General features: G+C 40.8%; 3 protein-coding genes across 9 annotated transcripts in view; 1 reads left to right on the forward strand and 2 right to left on the reverse strand.

Moving 5' to 3' along the window:
• The window catches only part of asap2a (ArfGAP with SH3 domain, ankyrin repeat and PH domain 2a), a 61,765-nt gene extending 59,943 nt beyond the window's left edge, over window positions 1-1,822 (reverse strand). The window contains exon 1 of one of the 2 annotated variants that reach the window (XM_061795681.1): window positions 1,233-1,822. In XM_061795681.1, coding sequence (XP_061651665.1) covers window positions 1,233-1,358 — 126 coding nt within the window. In that variant the 5' untranslated portion in view covers window positions 1,359-1,822. The remainder of the gene's footprint in view (window positions 1-1,232) is intronic. The other variant, XM_061795680.1, reaches the window with a different exon arrangement.
• Window positions 1,823-4,298: 2,476 nt separating this feature from the next.
• Window positions 4,299-21,907, forward strand: LOC133488147 (cleavage and polyadenylation specificity factor subunit 3). Of its 5 annotated transcripts, none has more exons than XM_061795693.1 (19): window positions 4,299-4,407; window positions 10,042-10,126; window positions 10,251-10,314; window positions 11,403-11,500; window positions 12,133-12,261; window positions 12,336-12,513; window positions 13,666-13,755; window positions 13,853-14,003; window positions 14,874-15,049; window positions 15,348-15,506; window positions 15,617-15,793; window positions 16,285-16,437; window positions 17,229-17,337; window positions 17,420-17,518; window positions 18,381-18,475; window positions 18,550-18,637; window positions 19,514-19,580; window positions 19,661-19,757; window positions 20,543-21,907. In XM_061795693.1, the coding sequence occupies exons 2-19, from the start codon at window positions 10,056-10,058 to the stop codon at window positions 20,666-20,668; spliced, it is 2,127 nt and encodes a 708-aa protein (XP_061651677.1). In that variant the 5' UTR covers window positions 4,299-4,407; window positions 10,042-10,055; the 3' UTR covers window positions 20,669-21,907. The 5 variants fall into 5 exon arrangements, with proteins under 5 accessions (XP_061651677.1, XP_061651676.1, XP_061651675.1 ...); XM_061795692.1 differs by lacking the exon at window positions 4,299-4,407 and having other exon boundaries at window positions 9,756-10,126; window positions 20,543-20,696; window positions 21,562-21,907; XM_061795691.1 differs by lacking the exon at window positions 4,299-4,407 and having other exon boundaries at window positions 9,756-10,126.
• On the reverse strand, window positions 5,519-9,692 carry itgb1bp1 (integrin beta 1 binding protein 1). 2 transcript variants are annotated; one of them, XM_061795700.1, is made up of 7 exons: window positions 9,478-9,692; window positions 8,168-8,296; window positions 7,829-7,907; window positions 7,618-7,748; window positions 6,915-7,007; window positions 6,180-6,329; window positions 5,519-6,085 (listed from the first exon to the last, which is right to left on the reverse strand). In XM_061795700.1, the coding sequence occupies exons 2-7, from the start codon at window positions 8,237-8,239 to the stop codon at window positions 5,999-6,001; spliced, it is 612 nt and encodes a 203-aa protein (XP_061651684.1). In that variant the 5' UTR covers window positions 8,240-8,296; window positions 9,478-9,692; the 3' UTR covers window positions 5,519-5,998. The 2 variants fall into 2 exon arrangements, with proteins under 2 accessions (XP_061651684.1, XP_061651683.1); XM_061795699.1 differs by having other exon boundaries at window positions 8,168-8,286; window positions 9,478-9,691.
• Window positions 21,908-22,041: the final 134 nt, after the last annotated feature.

Below are 22,041 nucleotides of genomic sequence, written 5' to 3' on the forward strand. Positions count from 1 at the left end.
AGGAAATCTTGCGGACTAGTGAAAAAATATAATCAATGAGCTCCGTTTTCCATATCGAGCATTAATAAAATATCGATCGAATCGAGCGTCTCGATATATCACCCAGAACTACTATATAGTAGATAGTTTTGGTTCAAGTGCTCAGTATTTCTTTGTTTGGATTCTCTATTCAAAAACTCTGTCAGCACTGGAATAAAACAATGTCGACCTCCAACATGGTGGTGTGTGATATCACAGGAAAATTGTATATTTATCAGTGTGTGTATAATTTAAGTGTTTGTATGGTTATTTACTACAAAAGGGATTCCTACGGAGCACCTAAAGGGACTTGGGGAAAAAAACAACCTTGTTTCTCGTTCAAACGAGAAAGTTTCGACTTGCAAGTAAAGCAGCAATGTCCTTGTAATAAAGTCCCAGGTGAAAATATAACCGAACTAACTCCTGCACATTTTCACACAGATATGGAAACCGAAACACATAAGGGCCTTTTATACATGCACACATGCAATGGACTGTACTTTTTCGTGAGGATGAGAAAGTTTCTCATTCTCACGAGAAAGTTTCTCATTAGAATGAGAAAGGGGTTTTTTTCATGTCCCTATAGGGGGCTCCGTAGATTTCCCAAATAGTGTGCCGTGAAAATGTATTAGGTGTGCCTGGGAAAATTATTCAATTTGCCTTAGTTGGGACAAAATGATTCATTCACTACAAATAATTCCTTTGTTCATCTATCTACTGTATGTCAACAAGGTATAGTGACAGGCAAAAATATTTAAATTCTCTTCCACTTAATGGCAGAAGGTATATAATCAACCAGTGTATCCACTTTTCTGACATTTTTGTTTGTTGGTGTGGTGTGCCATGCACTGCAAAACTCAGAGCTGATAGAGTGAAGTTGTCTTATTTCTACTGAAAACATCTTACTGTACTTATTTTAGGGCCGTTTTGACCCATTTCTAAATTTTCAGCAAGACAAAAAGACTTGTTTTAAGATTTTTTTAAGATTCTTATCAAGTCCATTGGCAGATTTTTTTCCACTTATTTTCGGGACAAAAAGGTCTTATTTTAAGGGTCTTAAATATAAGTACAGTAAGATGTTTTCACCAAGTATGATTTGCGTTTTTGCAGTGTGAGATTATTATTTTTATGTTTTTTTTATTTTATTTTCCAAATTTAAGGTTGCGAAACACTGTACTAGGGTGGGTGTTTGCATGACCACCCGGTGTACTCACCTCCTCCAGTGCGGCCACGGTGTTCCTGCAGTGGGACATCCTGGTGGTGAAATTGGAGGCGGTGGGCGACTTGTAGTCCTCGTTGGTCTCCACCACAAACTCCGACACTGTGATTTGGTCAGGCATAATTAATCCTCCGAACACCTATCCCCCGCCCCACCCCGCCTTTGCTATTTGATAAACAGTTGAAGACGCGTTATTCTCAACTACACCTCCTTCGCGGTTGCTGCATATATTTAAAAAAATAATAATAATAATTTTAAAGAAGCGGTAGTCGTGTCCTTGACGGCCCCGGCTGAAAGTGAACCATGTCTGGTGTAGATATTGGACAATGCTCGGTCTCCAACACGGTGCTACGCGGTGATTGATAGTTTTCTTAAACTCTGGCTGCCTTTCAGTTGAACTACTCCCATTCCATTCGGTTAAATGGTTGTCCCTCGGTTCGAAGTAGACATTGAACTTCCCTCCGCGGAGTCTATTGTCCTCCCTCGTGTCCAAACGTGGGACTTGAGAGGGGAAGGCCAGTTCACTATAGCGAGGCCCGGGAAACAACAAGAAAACGTTTTCATCCGGAGCGCATGAAATCCACAAAGGTAGAGGAGGGGATTCAATGGACCGGCGGCAGCCAATAGGAAACAGTTGTTGGCAAATCAGAGCCAATCAAGGTTGAGCATGGGCGTGACTTTGTGCTACCTCCAAATGCCCTATTTAAACGATGGTAATTATGACAACTTTGAAGACATCGCCTGGGCACGATTAAAAGGAAACGTGACAAAGCGAGGTCAGACTTCACGTGTATACTTTGTATTCTCATTTGCTCAGTTCTCTAGTAACGCTTTTCGTGTACAACTTTACAATCTCTTACTTCCTTTAAGTTGTGCTGGTGATCACGTAAATACTGTAGTAGTACTTGAAAGCAGCATCTTGGTTCCTTTTAGACATAGATTTAATGCATTTAATGAATGAATGAATGATTGAAAACATTCATAAATAATATTTTAAAACCTTTACTTTGATATTTTCTTTCACTCTATGATAGAATAGGGCTAGAAGTTTAGAATATATGTTTCATAGAACTACATAATGTTGAATTAGATATAGATCAACTTTTTTTATTAAACCCATGGGGGAAATTAATGTTGCTATTTACACTTTTTGATATGATTCCATACTACTGAGTACTGCTGACAATGTGGAACATGTTTCAAAGTAGGCATTATTCCTAATTAGATATACATTATGCTGTACCTAAGTTAGAGAAATTGATTATGTGCACTTCCTGTATACGCTATGCATTTACTAGTACTTGAATGTATTAGCAGAGACACAAAAACACAACACTGTTCATTCATTGACTCAAGAGAGGAACAGGATGAACAGGATCTGCAGTGATGCTGGCATAAAGACATTACTCATCATTCTGTTCTGTTTTTTTTTCTTCTTCTTTTTTTTTGCCCTGAACAAAATAAGTTTGCAGGAGAACAACATAAACAGCATTTCTCTGGGTTTTGTCTTTGAGAAAAAAAAAGATGTTTCCAACCCAACGCAGGGAAACTGGTATAAATAGTATCAGAGCAGGCTGGCCAGCCTTTAAATCACAAGGCGGGTAGTGTTAACACATTCTTGCAGTTCAGCAACATCTCCTGGCAAGCTGCTGAACGAAGCACTCAAGATTTGGACTGACCCTGTCTGGCACAAAGGCCTCAACTGCATTATGAAATTAAAATGCAGACACGCAACCCGACAAATATCTTGCTATCCAGATTCACGAAAGCTCAGTTAGAGGCCAGCAGAACATCTAGCTTTCCACCTGTAGCCTTCAGCGCTACTGGCCTAAATTCAGTCACACACCATATTTGCCTCAAAAGTCGAACAACGTTCGTGAGTTCAACCCATAATTACTGTTTTTTTTTTTGTGTGTGTGGGATGACGCCACAGATGGATGCCAAAGATGAGCACCAATGAGCAAAGAGGAAAAGTGTAATGACCACAGAAGAAGAAATTTAACTTGCAGGATTTATATGCTAACACCTGGCGATATCATACGCAAATATGACATTAGCTTTCACTGTTATGCTGACGATACTCAACTATACATGCCTTTATAACTAACTAACCCACGTGATTGCTGTGAACTGGAGGCATGTCTTGTTGATATTAAACAATGGATGTCCTGGGATAGGCGCCAGCAGCCCACGACCCTGGTGAGAATAAGCGGTGAAGAAAATGGATGGATGGATGTCCTGTAACTTTGCTTCTTAAACCTGAGAAAACTGAGATCTTGATTATTGGCAATGCCAGACAGGCACTTGTCGGTGGACACCACTCTTGAGTTTTCATAAAAGTACCATTCACCAAAGTGACTTCACAAAAAATGTCAGCGTTATATTTGACCCAATATTACTAGAACTGCATTAGAAATTGTATTTATTTTTTTGCTCAGATACGGTCCATCCTATCCACTAGCGACACAGTGACCAAAGTTCACGCATTTGTTACATCTCACCTCGACTATTTAACATACTGCTTTCTGGTCTTTCCATGTGTAGTATTAAAAGCCTGCAGTCAGTACAAAATGCTGCAGCGAGACTTGACGAGGATGAGAAAGTTTGATCATATTACCCCTATATTGGCCAAATTTCACTGGCTCCCAGCCTACCTGAAATGTGATTTTGAGGTTTTGTTACTTACTCATAAAATTGTACATGGCGTGGCACCTACCTATCTTGCTGACTTAGTGGTATCGTATGTTCCATCCTAAAACTTATGCTCACAATATGCTGGTCTTTTGGTGACCCTTAAAAAGAGGTCCGCAGGTTCTAGAGTACTGTCCCAGTACTCTGGAATGCCCTACCCGTGGAAATTAGAGCGGCTACCTATGAAGATATGTTTATATCTCGACTTAAGACTTATTTTTACACTCTCTCATATAGTTAAACCACTCCTAGTATGTAAATTCCCTCTTGCCCTGCCTTATCATCTTGATTTTGGCCTGTTTTAATGCCTCTTCTCCTCTCTCCTCCTAGAAGGAGAGGGGGCTAAGGCGGTGATGATCGAGCTGAGGCTGCTGCTGTATGGATTCTCCACCAACCGACTGGGAGATCTGAGGTGGACCACTTCTCAGGAGGTGTTGCTGTGCAGCATTCTGCATCGACCGACCAGGTCAAGTCCTGAGGTAGAACCATTTTCCCAAAGGCGTCTCCTGTCGGCACTTTATATTCTTAAATTGACTCATGTAATTTTAACTAACATTTTACAACTATGTGATAAATGTTGCCCACTCGGCATCCATTGCAGCCTGGGCATACTATAGGGGGATTCCTCCATCTGTGGTCCTTTCTCAAGATTTAACTGTAGGCCTGTGAAGCCCTTTATGACTCTTTTGTGATCTAGGGCTATACAAATAAAATGACTTGAACTCTCCACATCATAGGAAAGAGTGTGCTTGCTTGCTCAGTACACTATGAGCATTACGATTTATTAAATAGCATACACAAATTTTGCAAGCGAATGTTATTGTAAATAACATACAATAGTAAAAATATTGGCAAGCTTATCTGGTCATTTTTATTCTAGTTCTAAACCATTAGCTATTCTTTCCTATGGGATTTTTATTTTATTTTTTTAAAATCACAACTGGAAAATCAACCAGTCATAATGAACTACTTCAGGGACCCTACTTCACATTTCTTTAAGTCAGACTACATTTAAAAAGTTTTTTTTTTTCAAAATACCCACCCCATATTAAAAGACTCCCCAAATTTAACAAACATTATGTAGCATGCATTATTTAGTAGCACAATGTAAATGGATTTACTTCTTATATTTGTGGGTATTAGAATGTGTCATGTACTGCAACGTGTGATCTTGCAAACCAAACCATAACATGAGTTCTCCATCAGGCAAAGTCCACCCACTCCAGTTTAAACTTGACACAATTAATGACACCTAGTACAACCTGTTTAGAATACTGTACACTCCGTGCATGACATTCGTGGATTGCAGCACACCCACTTCGTCATGATACACATAGGTACACCAGTAATGTAATGTATTGTAATTACCTAAATGTTGATTAAATTACGTAATCTCGTTACATGTAATTAGTTACCCCCCAACACTGCTGACACAACTTTTTATTTAAAAAAAAAAAGGGTTGTTAGTTAGTTATTTCCTGGTTTATAGTTAAACTATTCTTTTTCACTATTATGCACTAAGAGTCCCCTCTGGTGGTGAATAGTGGAACTTTTAAAGTTTGTTTTATTATCAAAGACGCTCAAAATCGGGACGTTTCACTCATTTAATGTCACACACATTTTCAAAACTGCACAACAAATGGGTGAACGTGACAATGGCAGAACAAATAAAAGATGATGTACCACAATTTTTTTTTCTGATATTATTGGTCACAAACACTAAATGTATATTAATAAATTCAAGTCTCACAATTAAGGACAAGTGGACACATTTCAAGAATCGTACCCTTACAGTTGCACCAAACGTTTGCCGAATGAGTTAATAGACATTATGTACCACTTTGTGCCATATATTCCTCAAATACATTAAAAGGAATACAATCTTCCTTTTGTTCCCCAACAGCTTTTTGCATGCAAAGTCCATATGAGATGGTTTGCATGGTGGTTGGTGGGTACAGGAATTGATTTGCCATCCAGGTAGTATCTATTGAAAAAAAAAAAAAAAACCTTGGCTACAAGAGAAAGGGTCGCATTTGTCAGTCATGGTGGGCCCCCTTTGCTGGTTTTATTTCACTCTTTCCGTCCCCAGGACTTGTCTGATGTGAGTGCACAGTCAAAGGAAGCTGAGAGTACCTTGCAGATGGCCTGAGCCTGCTCCTGTTCACATTATAAAAATAAAAAATAGCTGATCAAATATTGTATTTATTTTTTATTTTTTTAAAATAGTAAACATTCATTCGCTGGCACTCACAGAGCTGCTGCACTGGTACACCCAGATGCTGCACCCCTCCTGTTCGGGGTCAGTGGTTTTGAGGGCTAGCAGGTTCTTCCCCGCACCAAAGCCGTCGTCGTAGCACAGCATGCGCACGATCAGGTAGAGAGGGTGGCGGTGCAAGACATCCTGAAGGAATATTATTTCAAAATAATAATAATAATCCTATGCCATCATAAAACCTTAAATACTAAACAGGCAATGTTTCAATTACTTGCAGATTTTCACAATTCATGGCTGGGCTCGGTCTTCAAAACTGTAATTAGAGCCAATACAAGTATATACGTACAGTCTGCCTTCACAAAAATAATGCTCTGTTTTGATAGACTATATCATCATCCTTTTCATAAAAGTGTGAAAAGAGGTTAACCGCAGTATGATAAAACAAAGACTTTATTACTTTTGCCTGGCAGGTGAGACTCAACATAAACCGTAAAAGAGATGAGATTTTATTACAAACGTTGATTTATTGTTGCTTTTAGCGATACTGTAGTGAGCAGCCAGGGTGTAGATGTTTTTACCGCATTCCCATGTTGGTATTGTCACACAATACCTCTGTACAATGCCTGCTAACGCATTAATGGTGAATTTATATATATATTTTTAAAAGCCAAAGAAAAAGCGAAATACAATTGTGGAGTCAAACTTGGATTTATAGGACATGGTATGGATCACTCCCTTTGCTTTGGTAAAAAAAAAACAAGCAGTACTCACACACTGGTCCAGCGAGGCCACTTTGACTCCGTGTTTTGATACAACAAGAATCATCTCCTCATCACCCGGCACAAACGGCAGCTTTCCATCTTGCTACCAAAACAAAACAAAACAAAAAAAAAACCCACAAAGGTTATAAAAAGATACAGTATATTTCGACAATGACAGACTTTTCATCACTTTGCCTTTATATGCCACGACAATGGATTTGAAATCAAACAATCAAGATGTGAATGAAAGGTAGACGTTAAGCTTTAAGAAGCACTGAGTTTAGGAGAGATATATAGAACACCAGGGCCCTCTCAACAGAAAAAAATTATGCAATAATGTAAAAAATAAATACAATTCTAAATACACAAATAATTCTGATCACACTTTAAATGAGAGATTCGAACCCAGAACCTCAAAAATATGAGCCAGAGGTCTAACCACTAGGCTTCTCAGATCTTATTGTTTATATTTGAAATTATGTCATGTGTCCAAATACTTTAGAGGCCATAAAAGTGACTACATGAAAGGGGGCAAAATATTTGCTCTCAGTATGATGCAGTGCAGTTGAACACCACTACAAACTACAACCAAAATAATGACAGTTTCAATCAAAACTGAGCACTGGTATTTTTAAAAAGGCAGGTTTTATTTTATATAGCTCTTGTATTGAACCTTATCCGACTGTTCAGGAGTCCAGCTTTTTTTTTTTTACCTGCGCGGCATCAATGTAATTGATGAGGTTGAGAGGTTCCTGGAGCGTCTTGCTCATGTCAAACTGCAACCTCTCAATGGCTCCCACATACTTCACCCGGAACTCTGCGCATGTTTCCGATATGTTGTTTCCTAGAGAAATCGTACATTTTGGCATTGACAAGAGAGGAGCAACTGAATTAAGAGTATCCAGATGATGTGGTCCCACTGACCTGAACTCTTAGTTGAGTCCGTGTCGAGGCTGGCGACTGTGCTGGACCTGGAAAGTCCTCCCAAACTGGAGTCTACAGACTACGGAAGAGAGATTTCAAGACAACAACATTAGGTAAACTTGTACGATCTCATGAGATCCAACAGAAGAAAGGTAGTGTGTGTGTGTGTTTTATATATAAAATACACACACGTTTTAAAAAATCTGCCTCAGTTTTCCCACATCACTAGAGTCATTAAATTGCATTAGGGCACTTTGAAAATTAAAAAAAAAAAAATCTTAAATGTTGTTCGGTGAGTTTAGACTCATGCAGAGTGGGTCCAGGGTCCAGTTATCATACCTTACTTTTGGTGCTGATTTCGCTGCTCTGAGAGCTGCTGCTGCTGTGGCGTTTTTTCACCTTGCGGAACATCTTTCAAATTTGCATCCTGGCCGACTGCATCGCAACCCACCACCAACCTGAACACCACCAGAAAAAAGAAAAGGGATTTGAACCCCAGTCCTCAGAACTGCGAGGCAGATGTTCTAACCAGTCGTCCGTCACCACTGTGCCGCCAGTGAATATATATATATTTTTTAATTAAATGAATACAGTGGTACCTCAACTTATGAGTGAACCGACTTACTAGTAACTAGTTATTCGAGATATGATGAGTCACTTGGCCGATTTCTTGTCGTGAGTTACAAGCAAAAGCTTGAGTTAAGAGCGCTGAATGGCGGCAGGGAATTTCACAACAAGCAGCAGTTTGGCAGTGCACAATTTTTCAAAAAAGAGCTCATTTACTTGCTTCAAGCTGTATATAAACATTAAACAAAGACAACACGTTGTTTATTTAACCAAACCACATTAACTTTGTCTTAAAAGTCTGCTAGCTTAATGCTAACACACAACGCAAAACGTCATAGACGAGCCAATGAGACTAGCATCGACATTGTTGTAATAATAACCTATACATTTATATTAGAACACAAGCAGTAGCAACACATGCAGAGTATCTAACAATACTGAGTTCAGGCATATATTATTTATCCTCTGCAAAAAATAACGATTACTGCAGCTTAGTTACGATGTTCTTCGTCTGTTTCATCACCAGAACTACGTGTAACTAGTTTGTATGTATTATACAGCCCCCTGGTGGCCAAAGAGTGTACACTAGAAAGAACCGGTAAATTGTTTAATTATTTAGGTTCTATTTAATTATGTTATTACCATCTTTTTTACAAAGAACAATACTGTGGGGTGTTATTTTTTTATTTTTAAAACACATTACAAAAAACTTTGGCGGTAATTCTTTTTGGGGGGGTTCTGGAAAGGATGGTTGGCATTTCCATTCATTTTAAAGGAGAAAGACGATTTGATTGATTTCCAATCGTAAATCAAGGCACCACTGGTAATCCATGAACGAAAATGAAGTCCAAATACATAATCAAAAAATGGATTGGTTTGCATGTCTGTTCTCATATCAGTTTACTGCAGACCCAACGCTGATTCGTCCATGGGTGGGCCATAAAATATTGAGGAGTCACGTATCTGTTACACCATTGCCGTTAGCTGCAGTATAATTTATATTGACAAATTACATGTAGCAGCATGGATAAAATTGCTATGACCAGCGTCTGAGTTACAACGCAAAACCATTCATTATTTACCTCCAACGTTCAACGTCGCTTTCGTTTCACCGCTGAAGTTGGTTAACTTTCAGTCCCCGCGAAAGGTCGCCGTTATTCAAATAAACCCAGCACTTTCATACCGCTCAGGTGTGTCGGCGCGTCAGTGTGCCGTTCACATAACTCCGTTAACTCTCTCCTTGACAACATCAACTGGGCGCTCGTCGGCTTTTATTCACTCTCAGTTTAGCTTCTCCAGTTGTTTCACAGCCTCCACCCAACGCTTCTTAAAGAGGACGTACCCAAATTTTAGTCCGTGAAGCCGCTAAAATTGGACTCTTGTCACAAGTGCTGAAAACTAAATCAATAAAATGAACTATTATTTGCTTGTAATATTTTTTAAGTATATGTGTTATCATTTGTCGAAAAAATACCTCTTATTCTGGAACGGAGGATTGTGCCGGAACTTCTTTCATTGTATCGGGTTCTCATCGGCGGTGTTTTGAGAGACAACCAGAAGTGTCCCATTTGGCAAGGGACCGCCTCCTCATTCATTTTCAAAACACTGCACTATGGTTATATTGTGATATTTGTGATTTTGCTCAGTGCGTTTTGCAGCTATGGCTTCCAAACGCAAAGTGGAGGTGGCCGTCCCGGCAGAGGAGAGTGACCAGCTTCATATTCGTCCGCTGTACGCTAATAAAATAATTATATATTTAAATGATTGTATCTCCATCCATCCATTTTCTCTACCGCTTCCATCTAAGCTAAATTTTATCCATCATTATTATTATTTTTTTTGTCTTTTTTCTTAGGGGTGCTGGGCAAGAGGTTGGGAGGTCTTGTATTATCCTGGAGTTCAAAGGAAGGAAAATTATGGTAACTAATTATTGACTAGGCGGCACGGTGGACGACTGGTTAGAGCGCCAGCCTCACAGTTCTGAGGACCCGGGTTCAATGCCCGGCCCCGCCTGTGTGGAGTTTGCATGTTCTCCCCGTGCCTGCGTGGGTTTTCTCCGGGCACTCCGGTTTCCTCCCACATCCCAAAAACATGCATTAATTGGAGACTCTAAATTGCCCGGAGGCATGACTGTGAGCGCGAATGGTTGTTTGTTTCTATGTGCCCTGCGATTGGCTGGCAACCAGTTCAGGGTGTACCCCGCCTCCTGCCCGATGACAGCTGGGATAGGCTCCAGCACGCCCGCGACCCTAGTGAGGAGAAGCGGCTCAGAAAATGGATGGATGGATGGATGGATAATTATTGACTAGAGAATATATGTCAAACTGAGGCCCGGGGGCCAAATTTGGCCCACGATGTAATTATATTTGGCCAGCAAGACCATATCAAATGTATATTAGAGCTGGCCCGCCAGTATATAACACATGCGCCACTAATATTACAAATCCCAAAATGCTTTGCGAGTGTGTTGGCCCATCAGTCTAGACCGGCAAGCGCCCCTTCACTTTCTGTTGCAGTCGTTAGCAATTATTTTATTTTAAAATATTTTTATTGAAGGACATTCTTATTTTTTTGGGTTGTTTTGTTGTTGGCCTTTGAAAAAAAGGTTTCCATCAAAAAGAAAGGTAGTTGGAAATAGATAAATAGAAGATAGAGAGACAGAAGAATTCATGTTATCTATTTAAATACAAAACAACAAACAAATACCACTGATGTCTTTTATCGCAAATTTGATTTCTCGTGTTTATAATATTAAAGTTTGTTTATTCCAGATTCAGTGTTTAAGCAAAATGTAAGTTTGTTGTCATATTTTCACACTACATTTCTGGAGAGTACATGTACAACGCAGTGATTTTTCATTAAATATTGAGTTTGGCCCGCGACGTTGTCCCAATTTTTAATTTTGGCCCACCATGAATTTGAGTTTGACACCCCTGGACGAGAGCCTCACCTGGGGAGATAGATGTGTTTGGCGGGGCTACAGTTTGTTTCAATATGTGTTCGTCAGCTGGACTGTGGCATTCACCCTGGCTTGGAGGGAATGGATGCCCTCCCCTACATAGACTTGATCGACCCAGCGGAGATTGACCTGCTGCTCATCAGCCAGTAAGTCTCTCTCTCTCTCTCTCTCTCTCTCTCTTTCTCTCTTTTTCAGGAGGCATATACAATAGGCATTCACTGAAGAATTAAATGTGCAAACAAAACCCGCATCACAGTATGACAGGAATGATGATGAAAGGACATTGATAACTTTGCATTCCTCACAGCTCTGACTGACTATATTACCAAAATAATTTATCAATTCTTATATTGCAAAACAAAATACATTCTTTATTATCACAGTGTGAACGTACAGTGTTTTAACTAAAGCATTCTGAAACAAATGATAATTTTCCTAGTAATCGATTTTTACAATTATTACAAAAGAACACATTCACTCCCATTTTCGCAGTGTCCCTGAACACACCTCGCACCCTCACGCAGCTGTCGCGTGCCTTCCTAGTTTCATTCTGAAGAGCGAAATAGGAAATGCAGCAATCTTTTTAACTTTTGAGCATGTCCAAACAGGTCCCTCTGCTGGTCACGCTTAATATTACAGTTTATTCACTGTATATTACGGTACACCAACTTCGCAGCACACCCTGCACACACGGACATCGCGGGGACAATGCTCAGACAAAATATCGTACAGCCCTAATACAGTGTTTTACTTAATAGTACATTTGTTTTGTTTCCAGCTTCCACCTTGATCACTGTGGGGCTCTGCCTTGGTTCCTCCAGAAGACCAGCTTCAAAGGCAGAACCTTCATGACCCATGCCACCAAGGCCATATACCGCTGGCTCCTGTCGGACTATGTCAAAGTCAGGTAAGCTATAAAACCCTTTATTGTGTTCAAATTATAATACAATACTGTAATTTGTGTTTTGTTCCCCCCTGTAGCAACATTTCTGCAGACGACATGCTATACACTGAAACGGACCTGGAGGAGAGCATGGATAAGATTGAGACAATTAACTTTCATGAGGTCAAGGAGGTGGCAGGGATCAAGTTCTGGTGCTACCACGCCGGCCATGTACTGGGGGCTGCCATGTTTATGATTGAAATAGCCGGGGTCAAGGTAACAGCTTTTATTTGAGTGTAGAATATCACTTTAGTCCCGTGAAACCCATCCATCCGTCCATTTTCTGAGCCGCTTCTCCTCACAAGGAAACTGTGCCGCCGAACTTAGTGCAAACTCCACAGAGGCGGGGCCGGGATTCGAACCTCCGAACTGTGAGGCAGATGTGCTAACCAGTCGTCCACCGTGCCGCCTGTAATTATCAGAGTAGTCTTAATCCAACATACTTTTTACTTCAGTATTTTTGTGAAGCAGAAATGCTACTTCTTTGTATTGAGCTACCTTCCGCTGGCTACTTTTATTAGTATGTAGTATTGCTTCCATGATCTATTGGTTTTGGTTCTTCAGAGAGACTTGTGCCTTCAGCTCTGTTACGTGACTCTGTTTCGCCAATCCAACATAACCACCTGATGTTTGACTCCATTTTACCAATCAAACTGAGCCAGGCAGTCACACGACTGCACAATCCCACACCAACGCAAAGTTTTCAAAGTGACTAACATATGTGAAGCATGGCAGAAACAGAGGAAACAACAGCATGCAACTCGTAATCAGAAGAGGCAGAGCCCCCCTGGCCTCACATTCAATCTATGTTTACTTTAAAAACTATGAAAAAGAACAGCTATGCCATGCACTGTTATCTGCATCTGCCTAAACATTTCCACATTTCAGCCTACAAGAACTCCACAAGGGACATGAGAAAATTTGATGGGGTTTTCTATTTATTCTCTGCCTTGTAAGCCTACTGTGCTGTTTCACGTCTAAACAAAGAAAGTTAATTTAAGACCATAATTTAAGATTGTTTCTTGTGTGGAATTTTCCTCAATTTATGTTATTTTATAAAGATTAGTTTATTGTTTTAGTTAAAGTAATATTGTTGGGTAATATCTGAGGTTGCCCTTTCATATTTTATATTTGATCTATTTCATACTCTTGATTAAAAAAAAAAAGAAGTTCCTCACCAGTTACGATGTAGTTTTTTTCACTCAGTACTTGCAAGTAATTACAGTATTTGGAGGACTACTTTTACTTTTGCTTGAGTCATATTATTCTCTCTTACTTAAGTACAATTTTTGGCTACTTTACCAACCTTTGACTACGACTATTATTTGTCATGGTTAACGTGATGTGTTTATTCTGTTCCTTACAAAGCTGCTGTACACAGGAGACTTCTCACGCCAGGAAGACAGGCACCTCATGGCGGCTGAGATTCCCAGCGTCAAACCGGACATCTTAATTATTGTACATGCCCCAAAATTTTACGTTTCACACAAAGTGTGTTTGTGTTTTTTTGTTATATCATGAGGTGATTAAAAGTGTTTTAATCGTTCTTGTGCAGGAATCCACATACGGCACGCACATCCATGAGAAGCGCGAGGAGCGCGAGGCTCGCTTTTGTAACACGGTCCACGACATTGTCAACAGAGAGGGTCGCTGTTTGATTCCCGTTTTCGCTTTGGGGCGAGCCCAGGAACTGCTGCTCATCCTGGGTAAAACATCGTGTGGGATTGTCATCATTAGTCTTCTTAACACTTTCACTATTGACAAATTGTACGTACTTTATTCTATAGGAACAATCAGTCGCGGTTTCTGACATGCAATATGTGTAGCCGCATGGGGCGGCAACATGCCCCAAAATAAAATTAAGAAAATGCTACCATTGTGTAACAGCATCATGACATGTCCCTTACTCCTGTTTGATTGGGGATTTGCACCTTCTTATGGAGTCACCCTCTGTAGAATAGATTCTGGGTGGGGGTGGGGCATGTGGGGGCGCAAAAACTTGCAGTAAAACCATCGTGTGTGACAACTAGGGCTGTACGAGATTTTGTTTGAGCGTCGTCATCGCGATGTACGTGTGCGCAATAGTCACATCTCAGGGTGTGCTGCGATGTTGGTGTACTGCAATATATAGTGAATCAACTGTAATATTAAAAGTGACCAGCAGAGGGACCTGTTTGGACATGCTCAAAGGATTAAAAGAATGTACACCTGCTGCATTTCCTATTTCGCCCTGGAGCACAAAAGTTTGCCCATCCCTTTATTTGCTTTTTATTTGACAGTGGTAAACTTCTCTATACTGTACTTGTATGATAGTTAGGAATGTAATACAAGTTTTATGACGGCTGGAGTTTGAGCCTGGAACAAATTGACTTATTTCCTAGGGTAAACATTTTTTCAGAAATTGGAACTTTGAAGCCAACTGGTGTCATGGAACGAATTGTGTTCCACTTTGGAGGTTCCACTGCTTTTACAAATATCTGTATGCCAAGCATAAACTATGCAATGCAATGCCTCTGCTATCAATTTTATGGCATGGCATGTCTCCTTCTTTTTTTCTGTTTAACGCATCACTACAGACGAGTACTGGCAGAACCACCCGGAGCTCCACGACATCCCCATCTACTACGCCTCGTCCTTGGCCAAGAAGTGCATGGCCGTGTACCAGACCTACGTCAACGCCATGAATGACAAGATCCGCAAGGCCATCAACATTAACAACCCTTTTGTCTTCAAGCACATCAGCAACCTCAAGGTAGAAGACAAAACTCGTCAGTGATGTACAGTGGATATAAAAAGTCTAGACACCTCTGTTCAAATGCCAGGTTTGTGTGGCATAAACAAATGAGACCAAGATCAATAATTTCTAAACATTTTGTGACCTATAAACTATACACTCAATGCGTGTGTGCGTGTGAGGAAGGGGATATACTGTAATAGGGGCCCTGTGCCCCAGTAGAGCTTTATGCCTAGTAATACCGCTGTGAGCGATAAATAAATACGTTTTGCTAATAGGAATGAGGAAAACTTCCTCAAGTGTTTTAAAATTCCAGAGCATGGACCACTTTGACGACATTGGCCCTAGTGTGGTGATGGCGTCCCCTGGCATGATGCAGAGTGGCCTCTCCAGGGAGCTCTTTGAAAGCTGGTGCACGGACAAGAGGAATGGAGTCATCATCGCTGGATACTGTGTAGAGGGAACACTTGCCAAGGTCAGTGGGCACCATTTGTTCCATACGAGCACACATACTGTGGGCTCACCTCAATAAATTAGAATATGATAGTATACGTTCTTTTTATGGACTTGTGAATGTGAATGCAGCTTCCAGTGGCGCCTGTGTTTGTTGCGCAGCACATCATGTCCGAGCCAGAGGAGATCACCACCATGTCGGGACAGAAGCTACAGTTGAAAATGTCGGTGGACTACATCTCCTTCTCGGCCCACACAGACTACCAGCAGACCAGCGAGTTCATCCGCGCTCTCAAACCCCCACACGTGGTAGGGAAGAGGAACCGCATCACTGACATCCAAGAAAAAGAGCTCTATCCAAAAAATGGGATTTTGCAAAACTATAGAGTATTGTATCTACCCGAACGGGACAAAATGAAACAAAGCACGTTCTTTGATATAGCTACACATACATTTCAATATATTAGAAAAGGATATCATTATACAGATTAATTAAACACATAGACAAATACTTTGCAGAAAGCCTAATCCCTATTTCTGTTTTAACAATTATTTTTACTACAGTAATATTCTAATCTGAAAGCTCTAATCATCAAAGTAAGAAGATTGTTTTTTTTTTAAATCACTGTGTGCTTTGAATCGATATAATAGTTTTACCATGTTCATTGAACTCAACATATCATATGAGTTTTTCACAATATTCAAGTTTATTGATATGTACCTGTATATACAGTTCCATCTCGTCAGCTTGTGAGTGTCCAGGGCTGTCAATTGGTTCAAAACGGCCTCGTCACCCTCAGATCTTGGTCCACGGCGAGCAGAACGAGATGGGACGTCTGAAGGCGGCGCTGATCCGAGAGTACGAGGACAACGACGAGGTTCACGTCGAAGTTCACAACCCGCGCAACACAGAGTCTGTCACCCTCAACTTCAGAGGAGAGAAACTGGCCAAGGTCCTTCAACTCTTCTGCTGCATTTCCTCAAATATAGTTGCTAGAAACATTTATATACTCAACTGAGAGTACCAGGTATCTATAAAAGGTTAGGTGTTTATTACAGTGCTTTGAAAAAGTATTCAATACCCCTTGAATGTTTTCACTATTTTCCAACTTAGAACCACAAACTTAAATGTTTTTTTATTGAGATTTTATGGGATTGGCCAACACAATGAAGCAAACACAAATGATTCATAGTTTTCAAAATTTTAAGCAAATAAAAATGTGAAGTTTGCGGTGCGCGTCCCGCCTTCGTTTGTCACATCGCACACGAGGCCACGCTCGGTTACTGCCCTACTCGCAGTTTTTCATTTCCATCCATCCATCCATCCATTTTCTGAGCCGCTTCTCCTCACTAGGGTCGCGGGCGTGCTGGAGCCTATCCCAGCTGTCATCGGGCAGGAGACGGGGTACACCCTGAACTGGTTGCCAGCCAATCGCAGGGCACATAGAAACAAACAACCATTCGCACTCACATTCACACCTACAGGCAATTTAGAGTCTCCAATTCATGCATGTTTTTGGGATGTGGGAGGAAACCGGAGTGCCCGGAGAGAACATGCAAACTCCACACAGGCGGGGCCGGGGATTGAACCCCGCTCCTCAGAACTGTGAGGCAGACGCTCTAACCAGTCGTCCACCGTGCCGACTTTTGACAAATTCCGGTTGTGTCGCAAACCCGCCGCCGTAGGAACAGAACAGCAGCAGCAGTCACATCAGAGGCCTGATGTGACTGCTGCTGTGTTCAGGTGATGGGCTCTCTAGCGGATCAGAAGTGTGTTCAGGGTCAGAGGGTGTCAGGTATCCTGGTGAAGAAGAACTTCAACTACCACATCCTCAACCCCTCAGACCTTTCACGTGAGTCAAGTAGTCAAAAACCCACCCTTTGATCACTCCACACGGTATATCTCAACGTACTCTGTATTTTTTTTTTTTGCAGTGTATACAGAGCTGTCCATGAGCACAGTGAAGCAGACCCAAGGCATCCCTTTCACTGGACCATATTCGCTGCTCGTCTGCCACCTTAGGAACCTCACAGGTGTGTGCAAAGTATTCACAGCACTTTGCTTTTTTTTTAACACTTTGTATTGTACCTTTATTTCAAAACTCAATCAATTATTTGTTTCCTTATCAACATTCTAAACGTAACACCCCATTACTGACATTTTTTTTTTCTTTTGCATTTTGACAAATGTGTTAAAAAATGTAAAAACACTAAGAAATCACATGTACATAAGTATTCACAGCCTTTGATTGACATTTTGATGATGTACCTTTGGCACAAATTACAGTGTCTAGTTTTTTTTTTTTTTAATATGCCACAAGCTGGCACAGCGGCGGTTTCACCCATTCCATGACAAAATGAGGAAAAAGTGAAGCGGTGTAAATAGGGCTGTCCCAATTGATTCATTTTAGAATCGATTATCCTATAGATATTTCCTCAAATAAGCGGTAGAAAATGGATGGATGGATGGATATTTCCTCAAATAATGTGTGATGTGCTGCGGGAATTTTTTTATTAATTCGTCAGAATGTTGTTTATTTACTACAAATAATGACAAATCTTTGTTCAACTATCGATGCCGGCGACATATAGTGCCAGGCCGAACAATTAAATGTTCTTCCAGTCCATGGCAGAAGATACAGTTAACCTCTGTAACTGCCCAGTCCCATTCAACTGAATAATAGCTTTGTGTTCAACTAAACAGGCCCAGATTTTACAACGTGCAAGTACATTTGTGAATCAATTGAGACGAGATCATTATTGTTTCAGTATATATACTTTTTGTAACATTTTATTTGGTGGGGGGGCCGTTAGGTTTTCTGATATAAAATATGTGCCTTGACTCAATAAAGGGGGGGAAAAACTGGTTTAAACTGAGCATTGAGCTTTCTGTCAGGTGATGTGGAGGAGCTGGACGGGACCGAAAAGAAAACCCTGAGGATCTTCCAAAACATCACTCTGATCCACGAAGTCGGCATGGTTGTGCTGGAGGTGAGCGCTCGGATACTCTTCTGCGAGCATCCATTCCGCCACATTTGTCAAACATATTCGCATTTTGCTTTCAGTGGATCGCTAACCCTCTCAACGACATGTACGCCGATGCCGTCACCACTGTGGTGCTGGAGGTCCAGTCCAATCCAAAGGCTCAAAAAGGTCGGTAACAGAACTTTAGATCTCAACATGGTCCAAAAATGACATCTCTTTGTTCACGTTTGATGGAATTTTGTTCTCATAGATTCAGCGTCATTCAAAAGACAGTTTCGTGCCCAAAGGTCATACAGTGGAAACTCAGTTCACAAACAATTACATGTGTCGGTGTTTACTGATTCGAAAACCACTGGATCCATGCAGTGACAACAAGAACTGGCGGTTCGACTGACTTGTTGTTACGGATCCCACTGATTTTGATGCCATCCTGACTCCTCCTGGTGCCGTTTAGTCGTAGTTTGTCTAAACTATCGTGAGCCGTAGCAGCCGCAGCAAACATGGCCGCCACCATCTTATCTATCCACTCCTGCTGACTCTCAATCACAAATCAAACTGCCACTATTAGATCTGTGATTGGATAGGCGAGTGCGTGTGGGCGGAACATTCTCCTCCATACACAACAGCCTTATGCCCTTCCGTTGCGGAAGTTTAGTTGAGCAAACAACTAGAGTGATGTTTTTTGGGCGTGGTTACGGCCAACAGTAGCTGTTCGTTGTCTTAATTAAAGAGAAGCTACAATACAATAAATATTCTACACCATACACACTTTATTGGGTGTGGAGTTTTTTTTTATTACATCTATTAATTCAATGATTATTGCTTGAGTAAGATGTCAAATTCGTTATTTACTTGTGCATTATTTGAACAGATTTTTTTTATTGGTTGAATGGGATACTTGCTTAATTTCTGACTTCTCTGAGAAGTTCAAATTTGTGAATTCCATTATTCCTCATTCCTGCTCAATATGGTAAAATATAGTTAATAATCTCGATGCAATCGAATATTAAAACACAAAGTAATTCCTTGTTTGACTGTATTCAGTCATGGAGACCCAGAGTTCCATTTTGGACATGGACGTCTTTCAAAGCCGACTAGAAGTCATGTTACAGTGAGTAGTCCAAAATCCATATTTACAGTTAATATTGTAAGGATCATTAGGGTTGAGCTTTGTTTCATTTCCGTCTTCAGGGACATGTTTGGCCAGGACTACGTGGACATCAGTGATGGCCAAAACATCTCAGTGACGGTCGATGGCAAAACGGTGAACATTTGCTTGGAAACACGGGTGAGGTACTTTCATATTGTGTGACATTGCTTGTGGACCTTCTCACTCCCCTCTTGAGTGGGGTACAAACATACCCATTTTTAACATCTCGAACGCACGGGAAAAGGTAAAAAATCGTTGTGTGTGCTTACTGCTCTTATAGTGTGTGGTGTACTCCGGATGTCTAACAAAGCACACAATGATATCTCCGCTGTGAATCGCATTCACAAGGGTCCTCCCCTGAAACAGATGCCTGTCGTAACACTAAGACTGGCCTGTGAAATGCAGCATGGTGCTACAGAGCATCCAGACTTCTGGAATAAAAAAAAAGAAAAAGAACAACCTAGGCCAACTCATAGTTTATCTGGTGAAGGAAAATGTCTCCCCTGTAAGGGATCCCAGGAGCCAAACAGTTTGAAAAACCCTTAAGTAAATGACTTATGAGACATGTTCTACACTTAACACAACCAGATGGCTCTATTTTTGTATGGCAGCTTCCTTATTGACTATCGTTCCGTTTCACGTCAGTCACCGAGGCCCATGACTGTGTTCACCACACACATTTGGATTCACCATTATAAGTGTTTAACAGGTTTATCATTTATGATTGATTGTCCGCCCCGACTGTTTTCCAAGCAAAACGAGGATAGGGAGAAGAAGAAAAAAAACATGCTTAACATACCTCACTCTGCAGGATAATCACTCACAATCTTTAGAGACATCCCATAATCAGGCCTTTGCTGAAATTTGGCCTAATTATCGTTATGCGTGTACCCTGCTTTATTCTTTCCTCCCACCTCGACCAGTCGGTGAGCTACGAGGACGAGAGCACAGAGGACGATTCCCTGAGGGAGCTGGTGGAGCAGGCTGTGCTGCGCCTCTTTGACGCCCTCAACCCCATCACATCACTCGCGCCATCAGTTACGTTTTAAAGGATGTAACCAAAGGCCTGGTATACACGTGAGGATTTTTTTTATCTGCCTACAGTAATGCCACACATAATGACAAAAAAATCAAGCATTCAGTAGTTTTAGTCGTATTGTGTTTGGTGTGCTCCGATAATCGCAGTGCACAAACACCATACACATAAAGGCTTTGTTCTGCCGCCAATCTGGAAATCAAACATGATCACACGTGATCTCACAAAACCGAAGACAAGCAGGCACTTCCGGGTATGCGTCGGTCTTTGCCGAGTGTTGCCAAAGGGAATGGAGGCAGACGTTGTGTAGATAATGTAAAAGACTCGCTTTGGAAAATACTTCTTGCTGTCTGGGGAACCCACTTTTGTACAAAAAAACGACATCGGGTAAGACATGTTTGTTTTCATATACGGTTGTTTTCATGTTCCTAAGTCGGGGCAAGTCTTTGAATGTCAACATTTGGTTTCACATCACAATTTATGGCATTATGAGATATTGCCTCCCCCCCCACACACACAAAGAATTTTGGTTGAAGATTGTTGGCCCCTACTCGTTTCGGACCCTATAATCAGGATGAATGCACTGTTAACACACATCTGAACTAAGGACAATGTTATAAAACATCAGATAGTCTGCTGTTTGACATACTTGGTCGGAAAGGGGCAAAATCGGGTCAAATACATACAACTTATTGTCTTTATGTGTACCGGGCTAAAGTCATTTCACCTCTAACAAGTAACGTAATTTGTAAAGTGACACTTTGTATTCGTTTGCTTTGGATAACCCTGACTAATGTAATTGTGAGTCATTAGTTAATCTTCTGTATTTTAAACATCTGCTGTGATTTTACCTGCAAGCACTTCTAGTAAATGGGCTTTCACATGTATAGTGCTTTTCTACCTCAGGTACTCAAAGCGCTTTAACACCGTCTCCTCATTCACCTGACACAACATCAGGAGCCACTGGTGCTTCAGTATCTTGCTCAGTGATACTTGGACATGTTCACAGGGGCCGACGATCAAACCCACAACCTTTGGGTTGAGAGACGAACACTCTACCACCTGAGCCATGCCCCGCCCCTCCTCCTATTTATAGTTATTATTTATTTATAGTTAATATATGTTGTGTTAGTTTAAAAAAAATGTGCACCGACCTGAGACTTTGTGTTTTGTTCTTAATGTAAACTGTGAATTTGTAGTTGTACTAAATGTTCAGTATTTAACATCAGAATTGCATCAAGGGTCATCTTTTTCCTCATGATTTTACTTTTTACTTTGTGTTTTTGCTAAAAAAATAAATAAAAAAACATAAGGAATTTTCAAAAATATGCAAGTTTAAGATCATTTAGAATAGCACACTGAACAAAAAAAAAACTCAAAACATTT

This window comes from Phyllopteryx taeniolatus, chromosome 13 (assembly GCF_024500385.1).
Source record: "Phyllopteryx taeniolatus isolate TA_2022b chromosome 13, UOR_Ptae_1.2, whole genome shotgun sequence".
Classification (NCBI taxonomy): domain Eukaryota; kingdom Metazoa; phylum Chordata; class Actinopteri; order Syngnathiformes; family Syngnathidae; genus Phyllopteryx; species Phyllopteryx taeniolatus.